General features: G+C 46.3%; 2 protein-coding genes across 9 annotated transcripts in view; both read right to left on the bottom strand.

Moving 5' to 3' along the window:
• LOC110090181 (uncharacterized) overlaps positions 1–18,895 on the bottom strand; it is a 24,987-nt gene continuing 6,092 nt past the window's right edge. The window contains exons 1-4 of one of the 5 annotated variants that reach the window (XM_072988559.2): positions 11,445–11,662; positions 7,746–8,477; positions 5,710–5,806; positions 1–3,429 (exon numbers count right to left, since the gene is read on the bottom strand). In XM_072988559.2, coding sequence (XP_072844660.2) covers positions 2,201–3,429; positions 5,710–5,806; positions 7,746–8,456 — 2,037 coding nt within the window. In that variant the 5' untranslated portion in view covers positions 8,457–8,477; positions 11,445–11,662 and the 3' untranslated portion in view covers positions 1–2,200. Of the gene's footprint in view, positions 3,430–5,709; positions 5,807–7,745; positions 8,478–11,255; positions 11,376–11,444; positions 11,663–18,895 lie in introns of those variants that run through there. The other 4 variants (XM_072988560.2, XM_078388349.1, XM_078388350.1 and 1 more) reach the window with 4 other exon arrangements.
• Positions 13,732–18,895, bottom strand: part of LOC144587515 (uncharacterized) — a 24,118-nt gene continuing 18,954 nt past the window's right edge. For all 4 annotated transcript variants that reach the window (XM_078388414.1, XM_078388411.1, XM_078388412.1 and 1 more), the window contains 4 exons: positions 16,050–16,098; positions 15,837–15,896; positions 14,488–14,552; positions 13,732–14,196 (listed from right to left, as the gene is read on the bottom strand). In XM_078388414.1, coding sequence (XP_078244540.1) covers positions 14,150–14,196; positions 14,488–14,552; positions 15,837–15,896; positions 16,050–16,098 — 221 coding nt within the window. In that variant the 3' untranslated portion in view covers positions 13,732–14,149. The remainder of the gene's footprint in view (positions 14,197–14,487; positions 14,553–15,836; positions 15,897–16,049; positions 16,099–18,895) is intronic.

Genomic DNA, 18,895 nt, shown 5'->3' on the forward strand with positions numbered 1-18,895 from the left:
TTCCTAAACATCACCACCACGTTTTTATTTTATTTATTAAAATCTAGCAGGAATCACATGCAAGGGCTATACAAATTTATTCTGAAACATATTGAGATTTTATACACTACTTTTTGAACAAACGATTTCTCTGGGGTCTTAGGACTCCTGAAGACAGGGCCAGTCCATCCATTGGGCAAAGTGAGGCAAGAGCCTCAGGCCTCCAGAGTGCCGAGATCATTGCTTTCCAGAACTAGCCAGGGCCCCAAATGCTTGGCACTAAAGGCTTTTTCCCTCAAAGCAGACTGTTTGGGGGGAGGGGAGGTAACCATGGAGATAGCACTGCCTAAGGCACAGAGCTGCCTGAGGCAAAGAACAAGATGGCACCCTGCCAGTCCAATACCAAAGCCAAGTAGACTGGCAGATTGATCTTATATGAATGTTAATGCACTCTATTATGCCCCAGGGCAGGAAGCAATCTGAGGGGACGACACTGATGCCCATAAAAGCTTCCCAGCCCCCCCCCCAACAGAAAGGGCTAAAATGGGAAGCAAAAAAAGAACACCCTAGGACGCTAGTTCTCAACCTTGGGTCACCCAGGTGTTCTTGGACTACAGTTCCCAGAATCCTTTACCACTACCTGTGATGGCTGGGGTCTCTGGGAGTTGCAGTCCGAGAACACTCTGATGACCTAAGATTGGGAACCATCAGCCAAGGGTGTGACAGGCCCCAGCCTCTGCCCCCTGAGGCAGAGCACTCACTCTGCCTCATGGTCTGGAGAGTCCCAGAGAGCTCCTGTTGCAGGGTCTCTGTCTCTCTCTCACATACACATACACACACCCAACATCTGGCCTGCAAGGCGAGGCACAAGGGAAGGACCCCTCAGAGGCAGGCATTTTAGACCTGGCCTTCAAGAGGGAGGCCAGCCTTCATTGCTTGGGGTGCCCAGTTGTGGTTTCCAAACAGTCTGCTCAATGTCGGCCTCAGAGGGGCAGAGAGGGTGGGCATCTGGGGGAAGAGAACCAGAGCATCAAAGGTGGCAGAGAAGAAAGAGGGGCCATGAAGGAATGTGGGTGACAGCCTTTGCCCCCTTCAGGTGCCAACCGAGCTTTGAGGCACACAAAAAAAACCCCCAAAGCCTTGTCTTGCTAGCCAGCAGCGAAGACATGCCTCCCTTCCCCCTCTCCAGCCCCCAGGACGAGTGCCATTTTGAAATCTAGCAGCAGGAAAAAAAAATAACGTGAGACAGATGGACTCCATCAAGGAAGCCACCACCTTGAGCGTCTAAGAGCTGAGCAGGGATACTGAGAACAGGACATTTTTGGAGGTCGCTCATTCATGAGTTTGCCATAGCTTAGATGGGACTTGGCTGCACATCATGACAAAAATGACAACAACCGCAGGGAGTGGGGAAGCAAGCTGCCAGCCTCTGCCCTTCTCTGTCCAACGCATGGGGCCTTATGAGTTGTTCTTTTGCTGTGATGTCCTCCAGAGACAGAGGCACAACCTGTGTTAATTTCTGCTGTCCAAGGGCCAGGGTGAGTCAAATTGTTCAGCATCTCAGGGCTTGCAAGGTGCTCTGAGGACTCCTATGGGAGGGACGTAGCACAACAAGATAGGGCTCCAACCAGTTCCATTGAATATTCTATTTACAGCAGGAATGGGGAGATGGCTGGCTTTCCAGATATTGTGGCCTACAAATCTCATGGGTCCACCCACCATGGTAAAGGATTGTGGGACTTGTTATTTTTAAAACATAGTGAGGCCTATTCCTGGTTTATTGGGCAAATCCTCTATGATATGTGAAGTCCCTGGACATGTTTTTCAACCCAAACCCAGCACAGGCAGGGTGGATAAAATCAATGTTTGTTATTTAAATCATGATTTAAGAAAAAAATTTAAAAAATTTATACTGTCCAAAAAAAATCCATTTTTTAAAAAAACATGATTTAAATTAGTTTGATTTGAATGAAATCCATCCTGTGACAGGTGGGTGTTTTTGTTTCTGTGGGGAATTCTGATATTTGGCTTATGCTTTCTCTCACTGTCCAAGGCAGCTTTCCTCAGCCTTTAACCTGCAGGGGTGCAGGACTACATCTCCCATCAAACCCAACCAGCAGGGTTAATGGAAGTTTTAGTTCAACACATGTGCTAGTGTTGTGGAAAATCAGTCTAGGTGTTTAAGGGCTTCTCACTGTAGTTTCAAATCGCCTAAGCATCTTTACAGCTTCTCTCTTGTGTGGATTTTCTGATGCCTAGAAAGATTTGAAGAGCTGGAAAAGGTTTTCTCACATTCTGGGCACTTGTATGGTTTTTCTCCCGTGTGCGTCCGCATGTGCTTTTTGAGCCCCTGGCTCCACCGGAAGCTCTGCCCACACTCAGAGCATATATAGGGTTTCTCCCCCGTGTGGGACCTCTCGTGCTTAGCAAGTTGGGATCTCTGGATGAAGCTGTTCCCACAGTATGAACACTGGTACGGTTTCTCGCCCGTGTGAGTCCGTTTGTGTGCGGTGAAGTGAGAACTCGAGATGAAACATTTGCCACAATCCGGGCACTGGTACGGTTTCTCCCCCGTATGCGTCCGCTTGTGCGTCGTTAGGTGAGAGCTGTAGGTGAAACATTTGCCACACTCGGGGCACTGGTAGGGTTTCTCTCCGGTGTGGATTCTTTCATGCTTCCGAAGCTGGCAGCTGGAAATGAAACTCTTCCCGCACTCGGAACAGACGTAGGGTTTCTCACCCGTGTGGGTCCGCGTGTGTGTGATAAGGTCCGATTTCTGATTGAAAGTTTTTCCGCAGACACTACATTTATGGGGTCGCTCTCCTGTGTGGGTCCACTTGTGTATGACCAGATGCCGGGTCTGGCTAAAGCTCTCCCCACACTCTGCACACTTATAGGGCTTCTCCCCCTTATGGCTCCCTTCATGGATCACCAGTTGAGGCCGGTACCTAAAGCTCTGTCCACAATCTGAACATCTGTACGGCTTCTCCCCCGTGTGAACCCGCCGATGCCTCAGCAGATTACACCGGGTGCCAAAGCTTTTCCCGCACTCGGAGCATTTATACGGTTTCTCTCCAGTGTGGGTCCTCTCATGAATCAGGCGCCCGATTTTATCACTGAAGGTTTTCCCACACACGGAACATTTGTATGGCTTTTCCCCCGTGTGGAACCGCTCGTGGATAATAAGAGACTCTTTCCGTGTGAAGCTTTTGCCACACACTGAGCATTTGTGTGGTTTCTCTCCCGTGTGGGTCCTTTCGTGGATAATCAGGTGGGCCCTGCAGTCGGAGACTTTCCCGCAATACTGGCACTTGTGCGATTTTTCTTTCAGTGGCATTTTCTGGATTTTAGGAACAGAGTCAAGGCCCACTTTTTTCCTCACGCTGCTGTACATTCCCTCATGTAAGCCAGCCCCTTGCCCAAGAATATACTGGGGTTGCTCATTGGCTCCTGGAAAACAAAAATAGGCAAACACACATGACATGAGTTATATTCTCAACGGTGGCCATCCCAACAGGATATAGCAGAGGGCTGGGAAAATCTGAGAATCATACTTCCATACATATACACAAGTGAAAAACTAATTCTTGGGTTTTTTTTCACCAACGCTGCTAGGAATCTTAGTTTCAGGCAGCTGAAATAAGGCTGAAATAAGGCAGCACTTTATTCTTTTTAAATACAGTGGTGCCTCGCTTAGCGATGTTAATCCGTGCAGAAAAAAACGCTGCTAAGCGATAACATCGCTAAGCAATATTAAAAAGCCCATAGAAACGCACTGAAACCCCTTCAATGTGTTCCTATGGGCTTAAAACTCAACTTTAAGCGAAGATCCTCCATAGCGCCACCATTTTCGGTGCCTCTAAAGCGAGGAATCCATCCCTAAACACAGTGGGCGGCCATTTTGTTTACAAGAAATATACTACAATGATACCCACTTGTTCATGGTACCCACTTGTTCATGCTCCCCAGCAACTGATATTGACATACATGCTATCTCTGATAGTGGTATAATGTTCAATCAAGACTCACCACCACAGAGACTTTGGTGCGTCAAGAGCTGTCGATTTATGGTAAGCCTAGTAGAGATTACAAGGTATGTGAAATATTTAAGAAGTGATTTCACCATTACTAAGGGACATGGTGGCGCTGCGGGTTAAACCACAGAAGCCTCTGTGCTGCAAGGTTGGAAGACCAGCAGTTATAAGATCGAATCCACATGATAGTGTGAGCTCCCGTCACTTGTCTCAACTCCTGCCAACCTAGCAGTTTGAAAGCATGCAAGTAGATAAATAGATACCACCACAGTGGGAAGGTAACAGCGTTCCGTGTCTAGTTGCACTGGTCACGTGACCATGGAAACCGTCTGTGGACAAACGCTGGCTCTACGGCTTGGAAACAGGGATGGGGACCACACCCTAGAGTCGGACACGACTGGACTAAATGCCAAGGGGAACCTTTACCTTTACCTTCACCATTACAACACACATGCCCCAGGAGTTTCCAGGACTGAGTGGGGATTTGAAACCAATACTCATGAGTCCTGAGTTTGACACTATAACTACGCTGGCTAACCGAGAGCATTGTTCTTCACAAACATCCCCAGTTTCCTTTTAAATCTGGCCAAGCTGGTGGACATCACATGATCTCAGTTTCCTCTATTCAGTGGTTCCTAACCTTGGATCCCCAGATGTTCTTGGACTACAACTCCCAGAAATCCTGGCCAGCACAGGCAGTGGTGAAGGCTTCTGGGAGTTTTAGTCCAAGAACATCTGGGGACCCACGGTTGGGAACCAGTGAGAAAAGTACTTCCTTCTGCGTCCCTGAATCTCCCAAGTATTTCTTGGCTAATTTGATGGCCTAGTATTGTCAGAGAGGGAAAGAAGCTTCTACAGCCACTTTCTGCACACAAAACATAACGTTGTATCCTCCAGCAAAGTAGAGAGCAGGCAAAAAGCTCAGTAGAAAGGATATGGATGTTTTGTTGGCAGCCATATAAGCCCAGCTCAATGCAGGAATAATTAGTAATGTAAAACCTTTTGCACCTACAAACCACAGTTGGGTATTTAAAGCTCCAATGTATTTTCATCTCTGGGCACATGGTGAAGCTAACAGCAGAAGAAAACCAGATGGGGAAATCCTGCTGGGTATCTCTCGCCCACAACCTGGAGCTTTTCCTCATTCCTCTTCTAGACAGATCAGTGGTGGGAAAAAGGTGGACCATGGTCTCCTTGGGTCCAACTTCTGGCACCCCAAGCCCACCCTTCCCCTGCTCCCCCTAAACTCTTTTTTTTTTTAAAGCTAAGAACCAGAAGCAACTTCTGATTATTTTCAGTTTTGTAGGAAAAGCTCTCCTAGGACTCAAATAGCTTATGCTGATTTTTAAAAATCCAATAGAACAGTCCCCCATACACATTAAAATGTGTAAGGAATTTAAATGAATTTAATTTTAAAGAGAATAGAGGAACGGGGGAGTAGGTACAGCCCTATGAGAACTAGGAGCAGGCATATGCAGCCTGTGGGACCTCCAGCAACTACCCAGAGGCCAGTAAAAGCAGGGCACTGCTTCCAGCCGCTTCACAAGCAAGGCGGTGGGTGACAAGCCCCTTCCCCTCTCAGACAGGCATTTGTCTGTGAAGCTCAGCCCGCAGAGCCTCTGCCAGACCCGTCCCAGAAGCCTCAGCTCAAAGGTCAAAGCCCATCGCTTTACCCTAACATTTGGGGCCTCCTCACCCTCACCATCCAGGGGCAGCTCAATCTTCACAATGTCTGAGGGATCCAGCTGCGATTCGGGGGAGTCGGCGGGCAAACCATCCAGATCCTCCAATGCCTAAAAAGCAGAATCGGGAGACACAAGGCAGGATGTTTAAAAAATAAGACGACCGGTGAGTGTAGGTTTGCAGTCACCTGCAAGCGTTAAAAAGGTACAAACCGTGTACAAAAAGGACCCTTCCGAACAAGGCATCGTGAGACCCACTTGAAACAAAGAAGATCTAATTCTGCTTTCTCTAACCCCAATGCGCTCCAGCTGTTTTGGACTATGTTTCCCATTTGCCCCATCTAGCATGACCAGCGACTGCAGGATGGGAGTTGTAGTATAATCTCTTTGGAGGGCACCAGATGTGGGAAGGCTGGGATAGCATCTGGGTTTATAGGGTTTTTATCTTCCCTCTTTGCTCTCCACTTCACAATGACTGATCTCCCGCCTTAAACAAGTTTGCTTAACTTGAAGACAATCTAGCGCTGGAAGAAGCTCCTGCTTGGACTGGCTTTGTTAGGGGAAAACTCTGGAGGAAGGACAGAGTGATGGGGCCGGGGTTTGCAAAACCGACTTTGGGAGGGGAGATAGAGCCCCAAGGCTACACTTCACCCCCACTTATAATGTTAAATCATGTGGATGGAGAGCTTGTGGCCTTTGAAAACCAAACCTTGGGAAAGTTTCAGTAGGTCCCCCATATATGTAGAGGATTGGTTCCAAGTCTCCCTGTGGACACTGAAAAATGTGGATTATAGCAAACACTATTTTAATAGTGAACACTATTCATAGCATAATCTCTGGCTCCCTCTAGTGATCAGTTCCTGTAATGACATTGTAGAAATAGTTCTTGCTACTGAACAGTATACATATTATGGTCTCTGGCTCCCTCTAGTGGCCAGATCTCATAACTTCATTTTTAGAAATACAGTGGTGCCTCGCACAGCGTAGTTCAGGGGTGTCCAACCTTTCACCTTCCCTGGGCCACATTAGAAGATGAAAATTTGGTTTGGGCCGCATTGGGGGGGCAGCCCTAGCCTTCCTCCACAGCCCCGCTCCAAGTGCGCTTACCGGCAGCTGCGATCTCAAACAGCAGAGGCTGCCAGCTTCGACTCCGGTGGCTTTATGGGGCCGGGAGGGGTCCACCTATTGATGGGGATGGCGCAATGCAGTCACGCAGCCCCCCTCTCCCCTCCCCTCCTGCTCCTTCCTTCCTTCCCTCCCCCCCATCATTGTGACGTGCCCCAGCCGCATTCCGGCCACAAGTGCCGGCAGTGTAACTTGAAACTTTGGAATTTCTTTAAAAATAAAAAATTGTACTGGGCCGCATTATGAGCTGACCTGGGCCGCATGCGGCCCTCGGGCCGCAGGTTGGACAAGCCTGGCGTAGTTAATCTGTTCCGGATTAACCCTCGCTGTGTGAAAGCATCGTTGAACGGAACGTAAAAACCCATTGGAACGCATTAGAACGTAAAAACCCATTGGAACGTAAAAACCCATTGGAACGAATACTCACCGTTCAACGATGCTTCTCTATGGCCGGCAGCCATTTTCGCGCCCTCCCCTCGCTTTACGAGGGCGCTAAGATGCTGCGCGTGGCCATTTTGGGGTGTCCGGCAGCCATTTTGTAGCCGCCGAACAGCTGATCGGCGGGTCGCAAAGCGAAGGTCGGTAAGCGAACCGCTTACCGACCTTCACTCTGCGATTTTCGCCCTATGCAGGCACTGTTTTGCGATCGCATTTGCGATCGCAAAACTGGCCTCGTAGAGCAAATTCCTCGCTCAACGAGGCGCCCGTTGTGCGAGGCACCACTGTATATATTTCTAGGAATTAAAAAAAATATTTTTAATATTTTCAGACTGTGGATAAGTGAATCAGTGGATACTGATCCCACAGATACAGAGGTCCTACTGAACATCATTGGAATAATAGCCCTGGAGTCTTGGGAATTAACCCTTTTTTGTGTATGTGTTTTTAAAAATAACTTTCTCAAAGCTCCGGAAATGATCCTCACCTTCTGTTGTTCCGCACTCTCCTCCCCCTGCAGCCTCCATAGGAAATCCTCTGCCAGAGTCACTGCTTGGTTACCACTCTCTGGACTCCGTTCCCGGACCCAGCACTGCATGTCCAGGGGCAGGACGGTCAAGAACTGTTCCAGAATCACCAGCTCCACGATCTGCTCCTTGGTGTGCCTCTCTGGCTTCAGCCACTGGCGGCAAAGTTCCCAGAGGTGGCAGAAGGCCTTCCGGGGCCCTTCTGATTCCTGGTAGCAGAACTGCCTGAAAAGCTGGCATCGCATCTCCAGGTTGAGAGAGTCCTCCTCTGGAATCTCCTTCTTTACGTCCACGGATGAATCCAGGTCCTCGCAGGCCTCAGGGCGGTCTTGGACATCAAGGTCTACTCCAGTGGTAACCACACGCTCTCCTCTAGGGGACCACAGGGTGGTGTTATCTGCTCCTTTGAAATGGCGCCGAGTTCCCCCCTGATTCTCTTCTGACACAGGCTCAGAAAGCTCCGAATAGGGCGATGTCGTTTTTGAGAACTCCTGCCTCTCGGCTTCCCAGAATTCCTGCAACCTTTCTTCGGGTTCTTGCTTAATCCGAGGTGGAGAAACACCCAGTGTCAGAAACTCCCCAATGGTCTCTACCTGGACAATGTGGAGATCTTTTCCACCTGCGGCCAACCTCCCCTTCCCTTTAGGTCCTGGCGAGTCCTTCTCCTCCATCTTTTTTCCTGGCGACAGCTCCTGGAGGCAAAATGGAAGGCATTCCAATCTGAGTTCAGAACAGGAAGCAACTACATCTCTCAACATCCCACAGCCACTGAGACCAGGGGTCAGGGCAGCTTAGAGATTTTTGGGGAGTTGTAGTCCCAAAGAGTCGCTTTTTGTCAAATGCATTTCTCTGAGAATACACTTCCCCCTCAAACCCCAGATCTCCCTTCATATTTGCTGCTCGCCTTTTGAGAAATTCAGAGGGAGAGCAACAAGGATGATCAGAGGACTGGAAACCAAGCCCTGTGAGGAAAGACAGAAAAAAACTGGGCAAGCTTAGCTTTAAGGAAAAAAGACTGAGGGGAGATAGGATAGCCCTTTTCAAACACTTGAAATCTAGTCATACAGCGGAGGGACAGGATCTGTTCTCTGTCATCCCAGAGTGCCGGACATGCAATAACGGGCTCAAGTTCCAGGAAGCGAGATTTTGGCTGAATATCAGGAAAAACTTCTTAACTGTTAAAGCAGTACAACAATGGAACCAATGACCTCAGCAGGTGGTCAGCACTTCAGTGCTGGAAGCATTCAAGAGAAAACTGGACCATCATCCTGTCAGATCTGCTTTGATTTGGATTCCTGCCTTGAGTAGTGGATTGGACTTGATGGCCTTATAGGCCACGTCCAAATAAATTATTCTACGATTCTATGTTTTTTCTAGACAATAATTCCTAGAATTCTGGGAGCTGTGGTCCAAAGATATAAAACCGCACAAGTCTAACATTTGCAGTCATCTCGCCAGGACTAAAACAACTCCTTGCTTCAACAAGTGCTACCCATTTTGATGCCATCATGCATATTTATAATGATTTAATAATATTGATACAGTGGTGTCTCGCAAGACAAATGCCTTGTAGGACAAAAAACTCGCAAGACAAATGGTTTTGGCAATGGGGTTCATGACTCGCAAGACAAATGTTCCTATGGCCGTGCTTCGCAAGATGAATGTTTTCCGTTTTTTGTTCCTGCCTCATGTTTGCTGATTTTTAAATGTTTTTCTATGACGTTTAAAAAGTTAAAGTTTTTTGATTGAAATTTTTTAAATCATCTGTACAATATGTATGGCTTTAAAGAGCACTTAATAAACCCTTTGTAAACCAAATTTGATTTTGTTCTGACTTTTTTTGCCCATAGGAACGCATTAATTAGATTTCAATGCATTCCTATGGGAAAATGCCTTTCGCAAGATGAATTTTTCACACGACAACATTAACTGCGGAATGAATTAAATTTGTCTTGCGAGGCACCACTGTAGTTCAGATATTGCTTTATTTTACAGCAGCCTCTGACAGTCTCATGCCCTCCAGATCTGTTGGACTATAAGTCCCATCAGCCCCAGCCCCCAAGTGCAATCTTCAAGAAAGCTGGGAACTGTGGGCCAAAAATGTGTGTACGGATCCTCCTACTTTAAGGTGGTGCTCTTAGCCAATTAACAGTAGAAACCAGACAACTTATAGCCTTCCTGTTGTTTGTGAAGGTCCGCTCCTAAGATTCCCCCCCCCCTTAGCTATGTGCAAAGCGGAGTGTGACCAGAGAGACACATTTTTGTAGGAATGCAGAGGGTTATGCTGACTTACAAAATCTGGAGGACCGAACATTACCCAAGGTCGCATTGGCCTTAGCAGACCTGCTCTCCTTCTACAGAATCAGAGGAGATGAAACTTGGGGGGGGGGGGGGAACCTTTTCAAAGCTGGTGCCAAAATTGCAGAATACTGTAATCTCAGCATGGAAATCTATCCTTTCCTTTCAGCAGGCAACTGTTAAAGAGGTTTTTTTTAAAAAAAATTTTTTTTTTACTATTATCATTTCAGGTGACAAGACCCTGCCCCAAGGGGCTTCCACATTTCTCACAATGGGAGGCTAGAAAACTGCAACAGAGGGAAGTCAAAGGAGGAGCTACAAAGCATGGCTAGGTGTGGATTTTTGACACCTGGATTAAATGAGAGGCCCCCTGACAGCAAGTGGGGCTTGGGAACCAAGAATGGGTAACAATGGCTTTTCAGAAAAAGAGAGTTTTGAGAAAGATGCAAGCAAGACTGAGCCCGCTATCAGTGGCTGAAATCCAGTAGGGACTGTAGAGGATGCCACAATGGTTTTTCAGAAATTAAAAATACTGTACTGGTATAGCAGTGGCCATTTTGGGATATTAAAGACTCCTCCGACACCCTGGGGGGGCAAGACAAAAAAATTGAGGGGAAATGGTATGAATACAAAATGCTGGCTTTTAAGTCCATCTACCACGGCTGCCCTTTTTGTGTACACATTTTGCGTAACATCTTATGTTAAGAGATTTCACATCATCACCATTATTATTATTATTATTATTATTATTATTATTATTATTAGTAGTAGTAGTAGTAGTAGTAGTAGTAGTAGTAGTAGTAGTAGTAGTAGTAGTATACACCAGGCACAGTCAATAAAATTATAAAAATGACTAGTATTATAACAGCAGCACAGTATGTATACTATTATTATTATTATTATTATTATTATTATTATTATTATTATTATTATTATTATTAGCAGCAGCAGCAGCAGCAGCAGCAGCAGCAGCAGCAGCAGCAGCAGCAGCAAAATCACTTTTACTGTTCTTAATTGCAATCTGGCCAGACGAGTGGCTCACAGGCCAAAATTGGGGGGCACCTTCCCCACCACCCCACAATAAATGTAGGGAGGGCAATTTCTGCTCTAATCACGGGTCTCCTATGACTACAAATCCTAGTCTTCCGGAGGGGCGTTCAAGAAACACAAACCCACTCGTTTCCTTCCGTTTCTTGAAAGCGTCGTTTGCTGCCAACGCCACGAAGAGTCCTGTGACAGCCGAAAGACGACACACACACACCCCAGAGTCCGGGCTGCCTTCTTTCCCCCCCCCCCCCGTCTCTCCCTTCCTTCTGGATCCGGCATCCCAGCGTTGGCTTCCCCCCCCTTTTAAAACTCACCCACTGCTTCTGCCCGCCTTTCCCAGGGCTTTGCAATACAGCCTTCAACGGGAAGGGAAGGGAAGGGGGGGGAATAAACAATCACGCCCCCTAAGGAGGGAAAGTAGCTTTTCCACCCCCACCCCCTCCTTTTACACCAGGAAGAAGCGAGGGAGGGGCAGGAAAGTGACCTCACGGAGGTTTCTGCCTCTCTTTTCTCTCCCCCCCCTTTTTCACAATCCCTCCCTCGCCATGTGTTTCTGCTCTCTCCTCTCTAGGCAAGAGAAACTCGGTGCGTTTAACCATTTAAAGGGAACGACGCGGTGAGAGCAGCGGGAGAGAACTGTTGTGGCTTGTGAGACGGAGCTGTAATCAGGAGGTTCCCGGTTCAAATCTCGGTCCTGCCAAGAATGTATTAGATCTCCACTAACATGCATCTCTCTCTCTCTCTCTCTCTCTCTCTCTCTCTCTCTCTCTCTCTCTCTCTCTCTCTCACACACACACACACACACACACACACACACACACACACACACACACACACACACACACACACACACACACACACACACACACACACGAGAGAAATATGGTGGGGACAATAAGACTGATCAACTTTTTATCTTGAATAAATCACTGAATCAGGCACGTTTTTGGGTGACAAGACTACTGTATTCGGAAAAACAACAGCTTCGTAATCAAATACACTGTGACACTCTGCTTTTCTTTTTAATTTTTAATTTTTAAGATGGGGCTAGGGTAAGGAGTACAGAAGGTCAGGGGAATGTGGGGGGGAAGGGGAAAGAAGGAGAACATAAAATATACTGTCATCAGATCCTGTTGTGCGCGTTACAATCTCAAGTCCACTTTCTACAATTTGATTGCCCTTCCAGATTCCTACTTGCAGTTATTTCTTAGTTTAATTCTGTTACTCAAGCTCTATCTACTGACTCAAGCCACTTATATAACAAATCCCATCGTTCAGTTGCCTTTTGTACTGGACAGTCTTTCAACACTTCCGATAGTACATCCATTTCTGCCGCTTCCCAAATCTCCAGACACACTGCTTTTCTAATCATCTTCATCTTCGAACTGCACAGCTGGAAGGAACCATTCAGATCACGGAGTCCGGCCCTTGTCAAAGAGGCGCAGTGGGGAATCGACCTCTCAACCTCTGGGTCTGCAGCCAGATTCCTAAACCACTGAGCTTTTTCTCACCCGCACATGCTTGGCTGCAATTGCTGTTAATGTACGATAGAGCACACACGAATGTTTCCAAATTTGGGGGCAGGAGGGTTTGTTATACAGTACGCTATTCTGTTATTTTTGTCGTGTGCATTATTTTGTGCACAGCGTTGTCTCCTATGTTCTTCTGTAAATTTCCCAGCATAGTGCTTTGTTTATAAATGGGTGGGATATATAAATCCTATCAAGGAACTAGAAGAGCCTTTACTTTGGCGAGGTGTTTGGCCCTGCCCTCTGCTGTACTAGAAGGGAAGTATAAAATTACTCCTTTTGCTGAAAGGTTATGCTCCTGACACCTGAGGGAGATCGAGACCATACAGCATATGTTCTTCACCTGCCCATTGTATGAAGCAGTGCAAAAAATATATAATCCCCCCCCCTTTAGTAGATAAGAATTCCAGGACGTTCAGAGGGAAATAGGCTCGAGTTCCTTCTCTCGGATATTGATATGATCACGTGTCAAGTTGCGAAATTCTGTGTAGCAATACTTTGATTGTGGATGTTAAATACCAATTAGATAGTAGCTCCCAGCCGTATGTATGCCAACGTGTTCTAATGGAATACTGAAAGTTAGAAATTATAAGGTTTTATACTTATGGGACTGGTCTAAGGACTGTAAATGAATTAATAAACCCCATAAATAAGCATTCACCAATTTATTTTCTCACTCTTGTGGTGTGGGTGCTTTTGGACAAGGTTCAGAATGGCTTCAGTTTGTGTTCCATTCGGAACCCTCTTGTGCTTAACCTGCTTCTTCTTTCCTTTTACCACAGAAAATCCAGAGTAGACAGGGAGGGGGGAAGACGCACAAGCTGTTCAATGCCTGCTCGCTCACAAGGCCTTGTGAGCAGTAGGAACCTAAAGTCTGTTCAGCACAACCTCTTTTTTTCGAGTGGAGAATATTCATTTTTGTTTCAGGGGTTTAGATTTATTCCAGTCAGGACATCACTTTTGTCTGCTTTTTGCCAGCGTCACTGAAGGCGATAGGGCACTCACAGGATTTCACCTGTCAACCAAGCACTCCCACTCTGCACATAGTGGTTGTTTTTTATATATATATATATATAGGTTTCCACCCAAAGATGGAGCAGAGCTTTTTAAGGGCACTTAGGGTATCTAAGATAAAAGGAGGCATAAAAGATTGCTAGTTAGCCCCTTAAGGCAACTTCTGATGTTGGGGTTCTTTGCAAATGGAGATCTCTGCCTCAAAGAGCACTGGGTCAAATCAAACCACATTTCCCCCACTGTGTCTTCACTCGCTGGTCTGATGGTACAGGCAGGAGGTCCGATGAGAGAACTGCATCCCCAAAACGGTCATGTGCTACACACTTCTAAGGATGATATAGTCTTTATCATCTGTTTTGGCCTACAGCCGTAGGTTTCTAGCTGCAGAACAAGGAAAAAGAAGCCAGAGGCTGATTTAAGAAATGCAGAGTTGTTTCCCCTTTGGCATTGCTTCACACTGACATCTTCAGAGGGTGTCAACTTGCCTCCATATTGATCCTGGCATGGAGTGAGGTGACACTGCCTTTAAAAAGTCCAGTTGAGAAGAAACATGGTGAGGAGTGAGAAAGCTTATCCAGGAAGACAGAGAAAATTATTATTATAATTCAATAATATTCAGGCCCCTTTTTGGTCCCAGAGCTCAAATCGTCCCCAGGACCAAGGTGCCAAAAGCGTATTGGCTTAACTCACAACTAGAGTAGGCCCATTGAATCAATGGGACTTACACGGGTATCGACGTTTTGAATCAATGGGACTTACACGGGTAATTGAGTCTTGATTTACTACTGGATTTCAGCCAATATTGGGGACTTACCTAAAAATCTGAAGTTTGCTCTGTACAAATAAGATGTTTTAATGAAGCCTGCAATATTCCTTAGCCTGAAAGAAAATGAAGAACAGACAATGTGAGGCTGACAAACAGCCCGAAATCTAGTTTGAAGTCCATTTTTGGCTTGCCAACTCCCCACTTCCAATTAAGGCTTCCATGAATGGCATTTTTCCTTTTTTTTCCCCTGCCAATACAGTATACCCTGTTTCTTGGAAAATAAGACCTAACCTGAAAATAAGCCCAGTGTGATATTTCACTCTGAGTGCTCACTGGAAGGACAGATCCTGAAGCTGAGGCTCCAATACTTTGGCCTTCTCATGAGAAGAGAAGACTCCCTGGAAAAGCCCCTGATGTTGGTAAAGAGTTAAGGTAAGAGGAGAAGGGGACGACAGAGGACGTGATGGTTGGACAGTGTCATCGAAGCTACCAACATGAATTTGACCAAACTCCGGGAGGCAGTGGAAGATAGGAGGGCCTGGCGTGCTCTGGTCCATAGGGTCACGAAGAGTTGGACACGACTTAATGACTAAACAACAACAAACGATTTTTCAGGATGCTCATAATATAAGGCCCAGTTAAGTGAAACCCCACCCTCTACCACTGTGCAGCAACTAGAAGAAGATGACACGACTGTATTTGAATAAATGTAAATGGCTGTACATGAAAAAAATAACATCCCCTGAAAATAAGCCCCAATGCATTTTCAGGAGCAATAATTAATCTAAGACCCTGTCTTATTTTCGCGAAAACACGAGTACAGTGGTGCCCCGCATAGCGAGGTTAATCCGTTCCGGATTAACCCTCGCTATACGGAATCATCGCTAAACGGGTAGGGGAAACGTATTGAAACGCATTAAACTTAGTTTAATGCGTTCCAATACCTTGCTTACTTACCCGTTCAGCGAGGATTCCCCTTGCCGGCAGCCATTTTCGCGCCCTCGCTAAGCGAGGGCAGGGCGCAAAAACGGCTGGCGGCAGCAATTTCCGGGCTTCCGGCGGCCATTTTGGAACCGCCGATCAGCTGTTCGGCGGCTCCAAAATGGCCGCCGCAATACCCGATCTTCGCAATGCGGGTTTTCCCCATTGCGAAGATCGGGTATGTTTCCGTATAGCGATCCCGAAAAAGGGATCGCTATACGGAAACATCGCTATACGGTGCACTCGTTAAGCGAGGCACCACTGTATATGTATTTTTGGGCGGTAGGAGATCTGTGGGATGCAAAAATGGGCAGGCCCACAATCTATGCACTGTCTTCCCCAAGGTTAAATCAGTGGCACATATAATAACCAGGTATGTGCCAAAAATGTCATCATGGCCATCGCCCAGGGCTTACCACAAATTGTAGAATATCCTGACAGCCTGGTACAATAAACCTCCGAGGATCCCTCTCAGCCTGCAACAAAACAAGGAGAGAGACCATCTCAGGACCCTGAACGTTACAGGAAATGTCTGTTTCACCATGTTCAAATGTTAGGACCTGAATAGACTATAAACACTGCATTCACTATTATTATTGGATCTAAGAGTTTAAGCCCTTTGGACTTACCAAGAAGCATGAAAACACCAGTGCAGAGCAGTATGGAATCGAAATGGTCCTGTGGCAGAAGAAGAAGAAGAAGAAGAAGAAGAAGAAGAAGAAGAAGAAGAAGAAGAGAGAGAGAGAGAGAGAGAGAGAGAAAGGTAACTTATATATCTGGAAAGCTGAAGGAACTGTGCTCCAAAAATTCTCCATTCTCCTTGAGAGATTTAATGGATGTTTTCTGTGCATTTACACATCCTCCAGATTAAGAATATTGGCCTTTAACTTGGTTTAACTATTTGAAAATCTGTCAATTTTTGTTTGAGTTTTATTGAATTTTTAAGTACACCATTTCCAAAATGTCTGTATTTTGATCAGATTTTTCTAATGCATGCACTTAAAAAAAATTTTTTCTCATGGTTTGAAGTGATATGTGGCACATTTTTCCAATGTATTTACATTTAGCCATATTTATTTTACAAAGTATATACGGTTATTCCTCACATGTTTAAAAACACATCTTTCTGAAGTAACAAGTACTCTGTTCTGTTGGCAGTCTCAGCAAAATACAGTGGTGTGAGTTTAAAAACCCCATAAGAATGCATTGAAACCCCTTCAATGCGTTCCTATGGGCTTACCTTAAAGCGAAAATCCTCGATACGGCCGCCATTTTTGCTGCCCAGTAAGCAAGGATTTGGCGCGAAAACACAGCGGGCAGCCATTTTGGAACCGCCGATCAGCCGTTTAAAAATCATCGCTTTGCGATGATCGGTAAGCAAAACAGGGTACCGATCATCGCAAAGTAATTTTTCCCCATAGGGAACATCGCAATGCGATAGCAAAAAAATCATTGCTATGCGATTTCGTCGTTCAACGGGGGCACCTGTTAAGCGAGGCACCACTGTACTCATTTCCAGAGTGAGCCTGGAAAATTTTCCATGCGCAGCAGAGTTTGGGGGAAGGAATGGGGGCCCCATTGTACCCCCACTCACTGTCGTCTGACTGGCCTGCCATGGGCCTCTTTTTTTCTAGCTGCCACTCCACTGCCTGCCCACCTCCGTGCTGTAGCCACCTGTGTGAATAACAGCTGACCTGGACAGTCTGTGGATCATGTCATTGTGGGGAGAAGTGGCCAAACTAAATCCTTTGCTCTGGCCATTTTGGGGGCAGCCCCTCTCCATCATGCCCTGGCTGAAGGACCCTAGAGATCAGGCACTAGTTACAGAGCTGGTTGAGACCCTCCTGCTAGACAGCGGTGGGCATATGGCTGTGGCTGGAACAAAGAAGGTGCTGCTCCTGCCACTATCCTCCACCCTTCCCCATTTTCTTTGGTCACCCTTGTTCTGTGGAAGAAGGGAGGCAGCAGCTAGGGCTACGTATTTCCTCGGGCAGCAAGAGAACTGGCATGGGCACTGTCAACAGGTACCTCACAAGGACTGGCAAATTTTGATGCCACCCTTGGTACGGCTGAGGTTTACAAATGCTGGATAGCTGCATAGTACACCCCCAAATCTCCTTTCATCTGCAGTGATTTGCCGCCGGTAAAGACAATCATCACTGTGGCACAGGTGGGGCTATGCAACAAGATTTCAGCCATTATATTATAATTTTATTGTTTTGAACTGTATTGTAGACTGCCTTGGGTTCCAGATTTTGGAGAAAGGTGGAAAAGAGATTAACATAAACAAAGCCATCCATCTTAGGTATGATTTATCTGTGGATCTCAAGCTTCAGAAGGACGTTGGAACAGACAACGACTGTGTCTCTTGCAGCTCCACAATTCTCCACTCCCCAGAGTGCCAATGCAGTCATGCCCCGCTTTACAATTACCAACAGTGTTGCCTCGCTTAACGAGCGCACCGTTTAACGATGAATCCGCATAGCGATCTGTTTTTTCAGATCTCTAATGCAATCGCATTGCTATGTTTTAGTGGGTAAAACATCGCATTGCAATGGTTTTTTAAATAGCTGATCGGCAGTTCCAAAATGGCCACCGCATGCCCAAAATGGCCGCCGCAACCATTTTCACGCCCTGTCCTCGCTTACCGAGGGTGCCAAAATGGCGGCGCTATGGAGGAACATCGCTGAATGGTGAGTTTATCCCCCATAGGAACGCATTAAACGAAGTTTAATGTGTTCCTATGGGCTTTTCCATTCTGTTTAGCGATGTTTCCACATAGAGACGATTAATCCAGAACGGATTAACGTCGCTATGGGGGCACCACTGTACTGTATCTCTCCTACTCTGGCCATGCTGCATTGGCTGCCCATCCGTCTGCGTATTGACTTCAAAGTGTTAATGCTTACATATAAGGCCCTAAACAGTTTAGGACCTCGATACTTGACAGAACGCCTGCTTCCACCTAGATCTACACAGCTCACCCACACGAGCCAGGAGGTGAGGCTGAGGAACCTAATGACGAGGGAGGCCCGGAAAGAAAGGACACGAAACCAGGCCTTCTTGGCGGTGGCTCCTCGCCTCTGGAACAATATGCCTCCTGAGATCCGCGCGGCCCCCACTTTGGGCACTTTTAAAAGTCAATTAAAAACATGGCTATACATTCAGGCCTTCCCTCCAGTTAATATGTGACTTTTCTGTTCATTCTCTCCTTATGTATTTTTTATTCTATTGTTGTATTCTGTTTATTACAATACAGTGGGGTCTCTACTTAAGAACGTCCCTACTTAAGAACAATCCAACTTAAGAACAGCTCCATTTGCTAAATTTTGCTTCTACTTGAGAACAGAAATCCAAGATAAGAACAGGGAAAAAAAACCTTTCTCGCTCTTTTTTTAACCTTAGGTCATCTTAGGTTAAAAAATTTCCCCCCCTAGTGGTAGAGTACATATTAACCAGTGTTGCATTAGTTCCT

Source organism: Pogona vitticeps, chromosome 2, assembly GCF_051106095.1.
Source record: "Pogona vitticeps strain Pit_001003342236 chromosome 2, PviZW2.1, whole genome shotgun sequence".
Lineage (NCBI taxonomy): Eukaryota > Metazoa > Chordata > Lepidosauria > Squamata > Agamidae > Pogona > Pogona vitticeps.